The sequence below is a fragment of the Sinocyclocheilus anshuiensis genome, unplaced genomic scaffold (assembly GCF_001515605.1).
Source record: "Sinocyclocheilus anshuiensis isolate Anshui unplaced genomic scaffold, SAMN03320099.WGS_v1.1 scaffold1287, whole genome shotgun sequence".
NCBI lineage: Eukaryota > Metazoa > Chordata > Actinopteri > Cypriniformes > Cyprinidae > Sinocyclocheilus > Sinocyclocheilus anshuiensis.
The window spans coordinates 453,089-464,316 of NW_015539958.1; the positions used below are offsets into that span (position 1 = coordinate 453,089).

Below are 11,228 nucleotides of genomic sequence, written 5' to 3' on the forward strand. Positions count from 1 at the left end.
CTCTATATATATATATATATATATATATATATATATATATATATATACACACACTACCGTTCAAAAATTAAATGTTACAAAAAAATATGTACATTTCAAATAAATGCTATTCTTTTGATCTTTTTACTGGTCAAAGAATGTTGAAAACAATCATCACAGTTTCCACAAAAAATGTTAAGCAGCATTTTCAACATTGATAAGAAATGTTTCTTGAGCAGCAAATCTGCAAATTAGAAATATTTCTGAAGGATCATGTGACACTGAACTGAAGACGAGTAATGATGCTGAAAATTCAGCTTGGCATCACAGGAATAAATTACATTTTATGTAACAATAGAGAACAGTTTTGTGAAATTGTATTTTTTTTTCATTGTGAAATTGTAATAATCTTTCACTACACACACACACACACAGTTTCAACCAGCTATTTAATATTTCTACCATCTAATAAATCAAATCTGTAGAGAAAGTTAGAATAGAGAGAGTAAAATGAGACAAGAGACAGACAGGCTAACAGAGAAACCAAAAGATAGAGAGACAGACAGAGATATGAGTGTTGTATGGTAAACCACAAGCAGTGGGAAACTAATGAGCAATTGATAGACTTTCAGACGTCTAACTGAGCAAACGCTGTTGGGTTTCTCTCTCAGAATATATCTGGGCTAAAAATGCCCTTAACAGCAGTGAAAACCGAACAACAGAACTACAAATGATGTCCCAATTCAATATTTTTCCACAGCTTGTCAGAAACACAAATATACAATGATTAGGTGCACAGGTTCATTTTCATGGCTAAAATATTGATGTGAGCCACATGTCACACTTAAAAGTGAAACAACAGTGACAAAACAGTACCCCAAAAAATGAAAATAGTCATCGAAATTCTTGCAAACCACCCTGAAATTGATCAAGTGTCGCCCAGAGGCTGACAGACACTGTAAGTGAGTGGGACATAACTCTTTATGACAACACAAGCAGCATGAATCTAGCAATGGAGATAAGCATGCTTTCATTTTTCATGCACATCATCTCAGTTGCGAGGATCTTCTCTCCACTCAAACCCGCTGTCCAACACAGCACTGGACTTGCCAGAAACAACAAAGACTGTTAAAGCTGCCCGGATCAAGTTATTTACATACATACATAAAGATACATAAAAAGCCATACTCTAAACCCATATAAATTTTTTGTTTGATGTGGGACACACAAAAAAAAAATGGATAAGGGATGAGGGGCAGGTGATTTTGACAGTTCAAACTATTTTTTCTCACCAAACAATAACCATGAAAGTAGTTCTTTTTACACCGTATATTTCAAGTCTTCCTAACTAATACAATAGCTTTGATTGAGGAACAGGCTGAAATTTTGGTCATTATGTACTATTAACCTGAACCTCTGAAAGTTCATGGGGATAAATCTTGAGATCCAATAAAGGTGTCTTGTGTGTTACAACTAAATGTGAATGAGTTGCAGCAGATGGGAAGATTTTCAGTGACCTACATTTTGGTCAGTTTTTCACACAAAGCTATCATATGACTCAAAATGTAGTGCACGAGTCATAGTAACCACTTTTATAGTGCTATTTGGTGCTGAACAGCCGTGGTCACTATGAAATGTTGTTGTATGCAAAATAACTGCATGAAGATTCCTCAAAAATGATTTTGTGCTCAATGGAAAAATAACAGCATATGGGTTGGGAACAACACAGAAGTACAAATAATGACAGAATTTTCATTTTGGGGTGAACATTATTTCAATACAATTTTTTAATGAAAATGTCTGTCCTTTATTTTATGCAGCACCAATTTTATGTAAGCAATGAGAGACTTAAGGCTTTGCTATACTGTATTCAATATAGTACCTTATTATTGCTTGATAGTGATTGGGTTACAGTAAGTCTGCAGTAATTATAATAATAAAATAGAAGTCAATGAAAAGTACCATTTAACTAGTTAAATGTGCGTGTGTGTGTGTGTGTGTGAGAGTGAGTGAGAGAGAAAGAAAGAGACAGCAAGAGAGAGGGTTAGATCATTAGAGGGACTATAGTTAGAGGGACTGATAATTTCACATTATCAAAGACAAAGTGAGAAAACCAAAGAAAGAAAGAAAGAAAACAGACAAATGCTATAAGGGATGAAACAGCTTTTACCCATCCAGTGTGATGTTTGCTGTCTGTCATCACAACTGCAGAGGGTAAAACACACACACACACAAACTACACACTAACCGTGGAGTTGAAGCGCAGGTGGCAGATATTGCATGAGATGACCTGTTTTTTCTTCAGGGACTGAGGAACACCAAACGTATGGTTTATCACAGCCTTCTGCACCGGGTCCATCTGAGGGAGGGGTGAGAAAATGAAGTTAAAATGGACTGAAAAAAAAAAAACAATTATACAAATCACTTACTTTGAATCAACAGACTCACTCTCTGCTGATTCAAACACATTCCTTCTATCCCAGTGGCAACCCTGAACCTGACGCCCGGGGCCAAGGGACTTTCCCTTGACACCCCTCGCCATGGGAACACACACCACATCACAATGACTCTGCAGCTGGTTCGCACGTCTATTTGTTTTAGAGCCTCAAGAATGTTCTTGTTGTTCATCCGCAGCCATCCCTGAGCGGCTGGGACACTGCCCAGGTCAATGTGTGTGTGTGTGTGTGTCTGATGAAGCCGCATTGTTGACTCTTGAGTACTGGAGAGGGTCAGGAGATGGTGGAGCATGATATTAATGCAGGAATGAAGGAGATGTGAGATGAGATGAGACAAGAGATGACACCATAGTGAAGAGATGAGAGAAGAGAGGAGAAAAGATGAGATAAGATGAGCAGAGCAGAAAACAAAAGCAACAGTAAAAAGATGAGATGAGAACAGATGACAAAAGACGAGGAGAATACATGAGATGAGATGAGCAGAGAAATAATGACAAGACAAAAGATACAATAAAGAGATGAGAAGAGAAGAGATGAGACGAGAAGGAGCAGTGAAAACAAAAGATGAGAAGGATCAAGAAGAAACAAGAAGAGAAGGATGAGACGCAAAGCTGTAAAATCAAGAGAAGGGATAAGATGAAGAGTAGAACAATAAAAATGAGAAGAGATAAGAAAAGATGAGAAGAAATGAGCCAAGATGAAAGGTCTAGCAGTAAAATCAAAAGAGAAGAAAGAAGAGACGAAGAGAGACAAGAAGAAAAATGATGAGACAATAAGCAAAGCAGTAAACTCAAGAGAAGAAGTGAGAAGAAAAGAGAAGAGAACAGACAAAATGAAATTAAGCAACATAAGATAAGAAGAGACGAGATGTGGAGAGAAGACAAAACCATCAGAAGATGAGACAAGAGACAACACATCATGAGATGAAAAGTAAAGAGCCAATAAGAAGACAATACAAGATGAGAGAAGCAGTAAAAACAAAGAGAGAGAAGAAAATAAAAGACGAGATGAGACAACACAAGATTCAAAGAGAAGAGAGGAGACAGAGAGAGGACAAAACCATCAGATGATGAGACAAGAGATGACACATAATGAGATGAAAAGTCATGAATCAATAGGGAGACAATACAAGATGAGATGAGGTGAGAAAAAGCAGCTGTAAAGAAATGACATGACACAAGAACAGAAAATAGAAAAAATAAGACAAAAGAAGTAGTAAAGAGAAAAGGAGAGAGAAAACTGAGCAGAGGAGACTACAAGAGCAGAAACAAGAAGAACAGAGAAGAGATGAGAATACTAAAGCAGCAGTAAAGAGAAGAGGAGAGGAGCAGTAAGGAAAGCACAGGAAAGCAGTGGAGGATAAGAGAGGAGAGAGGTCACTGACAGCTACTTTGCTGTAGAGACAGGTGCATTTATCACTCTAGTACACACACACACACACACACACACAGACTGATCTGATCAAAAAGAGAACCCGTACCTGACTATATATTAACAGCCCATATATGCGATAAAGATGTGCCATTGGTGTCTAAGATATATTATTTTTAGTCTTTTAAAATATTAAATGTTTTTAACCAACATTGTACTCATGAATATAACACATGGAGTGTGTCCGTCCAGAATGCAGATATCAGAAGAGAACCCTGTTACACACAATCTGTCTCCAAAACTGTGCTCAGAGAGTCTGAAACTAAATCTAGATCCTAATCTGAGCCACTGCTCGAGTCTTAAATCTAAAATTACTATCTAACACAATACACCTCTGTTTAACAGCCCTTTTTGCAAACACTCTGCACTTTTAAAAATACCCTGCAGTCTGCTGAACCGTTCCTGACATTTAGAGATGACATTTGGGACCCAACGCGATGCCTTTAAAATGTTCTGAGTTCACTTTAAATGATGACACATTTGGGAAGGTGAGGTTTAGAAAATAAAACCAAGAGAGTTGATTAACTCACAGTGTTGAAGTTGGGGAACAGGCTGAGAGGGGAGGAGCCACTGAGCCGGAAGGGCAGGAAGTGTTTCAGGTCCAGAGGGGTCTGCAGCGGGCGACCCTGCACCGGTAATGAGGCCAGCAGGGGGCTCCCCTGAGCAGCCATACCTGAGAAGAGCAACAACAATAACCAACACATATAAGAGAAAATCACCACTGTTCAGACCAAGGGCAGGAGAGTATTTAAATCAAGCAATTAGGGCACAAACACAATGATCAATGAAGAGAAAGGGGAAATTTAATAACAGTCAGTCACAGTTCAGTTAACCAGGATCTAATGAGTTTTAAATCATCATTATTCTTCTGACACAATAACACATTGAATGATCTGATTACAATTATTGTTCTATCTATTCAGAATTAATTGTTAACATTGCATGAAAAAAAAACAAACAAAAAAAAACAATCAGCCCAAGAGGATCTCATGTGATTTTTTTAAAGTGTATCAAAACCAATCAGCCCAAGAGGATCTCATGTGATTTTTTTAAAGTGTATCAAGTTCATATAATTTAATTTTATCATTTAATTTGATGTATTTTTCACTTTTGAACAATACATTTCAATTTGTTCATGATTGTTACGGTTTTAAAAATTCACAAAGAGAATGCAAGTAAATTCATAACAAAGTATATTCACTACTGACTTTCACATGATTTAAAAAAAAAAAAAAAAAATCTAATTATATAACTAACCTGAATTCACCCCTACAAATAACACTCTTTACAAATGTAGTACATGACGAATGGATAGTTGACAAAAACATGTCTATCAACCTTTTCTTTTCAGCATTGAGACTGTAGGTTAAAATTTATATAATTAATATGAAAGTGCATTTTAGATGCCTACTCTGCAACATTTTTTGCACTTTTACAGTGAATATCATCCCAACACTTCAGATGAAAACACTTAGTCTCGCGTAGCCAGACCTTCAGACTGATGGCTGAAGGTCTGGAATCCATGGCAGCTTTTTATCAAAAAATATACTCAAGTAAAAGTACCATTACCTTCCAAAAAATGTAGTGTGAGTAGAGTAAAACTACTTGAGTAAGAGTAAAAGAGTAGCCTATTTAAAAGTACTCATGAGTACTGAGCTGCGGATTCTTCCCCCTCATAATAAACGCTGTACACCGCAATTTATACATTTTAAAAACGTTGTACATTCTGTAATTCACTACTGTAACGTGAATATTTGTAATTCGTTACTTCACACCCCTGGCTTTTATTGGCCAAGGTCCACCCATGAGGCCGTTTAACAGACATGTCCAACAACCAATCACAGTTCGTTTTGTTTCAGTGTCACGTTTCGGGGCGTGGAAATGTCACCACAATAACAGACCGTGTAAAACTCTCGGATGTATTTTTAAAGATTCTGTGCCGCGAATTTTAACATTTCACATACTTTTGAAAATTCAGCGTTTAGTTGATCCTGATAAGCGCTCGTCGTCACAGTTGTAAACACGACGGCTTTCTTCTTTCGTGAGGGGGTTTGGCGTCACGCCATCTTTGTTTCCAGGCGGAACGTTATAGAACGTGACACGCACGTCTCCCGGAAATCCTGTATAATTCAACCAATCCGATGACGACTTCAAAACTCCTGAAGTGTTTCCATTTTTGTGTGCCATATGCATCAGACGTTTAGCCAACGTTCTGTGGGCGTGACGTCTGAGGCTGAGACTAGAAAACACTTTAATACACTTAAACACGCTAAAAAAACAGCTAAAACATGGACATATTAACAAACAATATAGAAACAGATTCTGACAAAGCAAGATTGCTACATTATATTTTAGGAATATTATTATTATTAGCTTTGTTTGTCGTATTGCTCTTCAGATTTTTCTACAACCACACAAGTGTTTAAGGATAAATAATGATAAATACATTGAGAAAAAAGCATTGATCACATTAATAATACACATAAACACACACATACTCTTAATCCGACTAAACGGGTGTGGACTGGACCACATTGGCTGTGTCTCACTCAAAGAAATGGACACCATGGGATATGGGATTTTTAATGGGGTGTGTGTGTGTCTACAGGGATATCATGTTTCTAATGGAGCAGGGATGTAGAGGTTTCTCATTTTCCAGTTGGCTGAATCTGAAATCTAGGAATGTATAGATACTTACCCTACCACAAAGATCAATCAGTATCGTGTACACACACACACACACACACTCCACGGAGGCCTGATATCAGTCATTTAATTCTGTCAAACTGTCACATTTCTGTGTGTATGTGTGAAAGAGAGAGAGAGAGTACTGAAGCTTTCAACCACAGAAGTGCAACATTAATCATAGCCCTGACAATTTATTAGAGCGAGTAAACACACAGCCAGCACCTCATCATACACACACACACACACGTTCATGCTGTTGTTTTTCATACAATGAAAAGTGAATAGTGGCCAGTAGTGACTATAGTCTCCTGAAGCCATACTAAAATTTTGTGTAAAAAAGTTCAAAATTTAAAATTTATCTTGTCTGCTCTTAAATTTCATTCATGTTCACACATATAAAAAAATGCACGTTAGAGCAGCATTGTTATTATTATATAAAAACTATTAAAAATGTAAATAAAGCTGAAATAAATAAAATATAAATATTATATATATAATACTTATTAAAAAAGCAAACTTAAAATAAATGTTTAAGTACTAAAATTGCTAAAACTCAAAAATAAATCTACATGGAAATGTTTAATAAAAATAATACAAATTACAAAAGCACGTAACAAAATTACTTAAACTTAAACTAATAATTACAATTATTTAAAATGTAAAAAATAAATGCCAATTCAAAATATGAATGAACTTAGTATACTGTATACTATTATGCATACTATAATAGTATATAAATAAATAATACTGAAATAACACTGGTCTGATGTCACTGAAGCCAAATGTCATTGTTTCTTGCGTAAATCACAACTGATCACTGAATTACCAGAGAAAACAGATTATCAGTGAAAAACTGCTTAAACTTGTATTCGAATATCGATGATACCAAGTTCTACAGACTACAAGCCATTTTTGCACTTTCATTGCACAGAAAAAAGCCTGCCTATCATCCCATTTTGTTTCACACAAGATAAAAAAGTCCAATGGGTTTGGAACGATATGAGGGCAAATAAAGTTAATTTCCTACTTCTTTAAAACATACACACAAAGCAGGATGCTTCAGTCCTAGAGCCTCATGCAACCTCATTCATGTTCTAAAGACATGTCTGCATGACAGTGTGTAATCTGTCTAACTCAATGGAGCTCAAAATAAATGACCAGCACGCCCTGAAAAGGTAGACTTATTTTTCAAGTGGTTATACGCATGCAATATTCAGCCAGATACACACACGTCCACACAATGAACGTCTCACATATGCTCTTGGCCTCAAACAGATAAAGCTTTGAATTTAGATGGTGCCGCCAGTGTATGCTGGTGTTTGAATGTAGTGGACCACAAACCACTGAGCAAAAAGAAAGACGAGATATTTTTTTTCCTCTCTCTTTCCTGACAACATTTGAAAGGCATAATTATGATTTCCAGAGAGCTGCAATTAGCAGAATCCGCTGCTCTTGCTTCTCTGTCTATCTCCCTCCCTCCATCTCTCTCTCTTCCTCTCAAACATAGCCACAAAATCAGTGCAGCGTCCAGTTGGCATATCTCACTGTGTTTCTATGTCACATCACATATTCCTTCCTCATTTGCTCTTTTGTTTCAACACTCACACCCTCACACATCAATTATATATATTTGAACATAAATGCTTGTGCATAGACTACTGTTCAAAAGTTTGGGGCCGTTAAGGTTTTTGAAATAATTCTTTCATGCTCCCTAAGCCTGCATTTATTTAATCAAAAATACAGTAAATTTAACATTTAAAATGATGATTTCTATTTTAATATAATGTTAAAATGTAATTTATTCCTGTGATGGCAAAGCTGAATTTTCAGCAGCCATTTCTAATGATTATCAATGGGGATTTACAATGTGCTGCCTATATTTTTGTGGAAATTTTAATTAATATTACATGTATATATATATAAAATGAATACAAAGTATTAAATTCTTCTTTAAAAAGTCTTACTGACTCCAAATCTAGATATTGTATACAGTGGGATCCTGCACTTGAACTGCATGAACTCCACATATTTGTGTCAAATCTGATGATCATGTTCTCCAACATGAGTTGAGATGATCCAAGGAGCATCTTGAGCTTCAATAAAAGCAAAAACATCTGACTGTCTGTAAAGCGTCACTTGATCAATGTCAAAAATGTACTTTAATTATTGACACAGAAATAGTGCAAAATCTGAAATATGCTTGTTTCATTTTACATTAAAACACTTTTTTTTTTTATTCCTCGAAATCTTACAATTTTTTGTTTATTTCCAGGTTTAAATGTTGAATCCCAGAATTTCAAATGTGGCTTTTGGACCCCACTGCACATGTTTTTTAATATGTTTACATGTGAAAGTGTGTACGAGTGTGTGCGTTTTTCGGAGTTTGGATAAAGGCATTGCCGACATCCTTCTTTTCATTTACATAACCCACAAGCCTACAGCATGTACCGCACACACGAACTAAGCTCAGTGTCACACAAACTCACAAACAAACCCTGCCTGAGTCCATCTTGAGATGAAACCGAAGGTGACAGGCATGTGCGTGTGTGTTTGCGTGTATGCACATGTATATCTCATTTTATTTGTGCTTGCCTATTTGTATGTGTCCGTGATGTGAGAGAATGTGACAAAGAGAGAGCTGCCTTCTGTGCTGTTGAGACGAGCGCATAGTATTTAACGGCAGTGTGTGTGTCTCAGATTGCACTGGAGCCCTTTAATAAGCACGCAAAAATTCAGCTTGGATCTGGTCAGTCCAGCAGAACCAGCTCAGATGGTGCGGGGCCAGAGATCTGCTGATGTTTGGCTCTTCAGTGGTGGTCCTGAGGAACTGTTCAGATGTTTACAAGATAGTGCTATTTGATAAAGAGCCACATTTGCATAATATCTTGGTGGCTGTCTAAATCGCTGATGACAAAGTATATTAGTGGCAGACCAATATAGCATCTAAGATATTTATGTGTCAATAATTTCCATTTAGATATTGTAATTATTGGCTGCTAGGCAAATGTGACCCTGGACCACAAAACCAGTCTTAAGTCGCTGGGGTATATTTGTAGCAATAGCCAAAAATACATTGTATGGGTGAAAATGATTGATTTTTCTTTTATGTCAAAATCATTAGGATATTAAGTAAAGATCATTTTCCATGAAGATATTTTGTAAATTTCCTACTATAAATATATTAAAACTTAATTTTTGATTAGTAATATGCATTGCTAAGCACTTCATTTGGACAACTTTAAAGGCGATTTTCTCTCGATTTTTTTGCACCCTCAGATTCTCTGAAACTCTTTCATTATAAAATCCATAAAGATGCACTTCTCTCTAAAGGTGCGTCTAATGAAGAGATGGCGAGTCAGGATCGTCATCTTTATCTTTGCGACACGGACACGGAAAACACTAATTTATTAATAAATAATTCAAATATCTCCTTACTATTTCCCCCCGACACATTCATGGTAATTACTTTTGCTGGGGCTTTGCGGCACACTTTAGCCTATTGCGTGCGTTTTTTGCTGTTATGTGCACTGCTGTGATTCTGCACTGCACATGACCAATTGGCTCACTGTTTGCCGTGGTAATCAAATCAAAACTCTTCCAAAATGCAGCTTTTCCCGAAGCATTGGGAACTACTAAAAAGTAACTCTCCACGCGCCAACGTCTCCCTGATGCTCTGCATGGTCAACTGTCACCTGTATGCTAATGTGTGCGTATATGCGTTGCATATTGTGGCGATGTATAATATTTATAATATAATCAATATAACAATATTTCATACATTAGCCTATGTGTGCTCTGCGCGTATATGGGCACAATAAAAGGAGAGAAGCTGAATGAGCTCGAGTCTGACCCGAGCCCGATCTGTAAAAAAAAAAATTGGCCTGAGCCTGGCCCGAATGGACTCAGCGCCTCAGCGGGACCCGACGGGCTTGTAGACCTCTAGTCTGGAGTAATGATGCTGAAAAAGCTTTGATCACAGGAATAAAATACTATAAATTACTAATAAATGACATTTTAAAATATATTAAAATAGAAACAGTTATTTCAAATTGCAATGTTTTATAACACTACGTTTTTACTGTATTTAAAAAAAATAAAATATATGCAAAAAATTTTACTGACTCCAAACATTTGAACAGTAGAAAATCTTACATTTATTTTAGCAATTTGTGTTTTGACATTTATTTCCTCATCTTACTATTTTGATTGTTTGTTTTTTATATTGAACAGTACTTCGAGTCAACTTCTGCTGCATTAAAAAGTGTTACATAAATAAGCATTGACTTAATATATTATGTATATATTTGCATTATATCAGCCATTAACCATCCTAAAACACTCATATCAGTCAACCACTAAAGCATAGACTAAAGATGTAGTGGGATACATAATGAAAGAGGGATGAATGTTTAACATACTGTAGCTGAAGAAATACAAATAGAGAAATAAAGTGGGCTTAATAGTTAATTAAGTGTGAGGGGCTGTAAATCTTGTTTGCTGTTATCAGGGGATCGACTATTGGATACAGTGAAGGAACATGAGCCCTAACGCTACATGACAGGAAGCATCCCTGTGTGCATCTTTCCATTCCTCAGGCCTGTCTGATGCCTCCTTCTTAAAAAAAAAAAAGAAGCCTAAATAAATAAATAAAATAATCTGCAGTCAGGTGCTCTC

At 36.3% G+C, this 11,228-nt stretch overlaps 1 protein-coding gene across 1 annotated transcript in view; it reads right to left on the reverse strand.

The window, feature by feature from the left end:
• Nucleotides 1-11,228, reverse strand: part of LOC107687007 (zinc finger protein 385D-like) — an 88,790-nt gene that overhangs the window by 16,319 nt on the left and 61,243 nt on the right. The window contains exons 3-4 of the mRNA XM_016484146.1: nt 4,397-4,539; nt 2,228-2,338 (exon numbers count right to left, since the gene is read on the reverse strand). Of these exons, the coding sequence (XP_016339632.1) occupies nt 2,228-2,338; nt 4,397-4,539 (254 nt within the window). The remainder of the gene's footprint in view (nt 1-2,227; nt 2,339-4,396; nt 4,540-11,228) is intronic.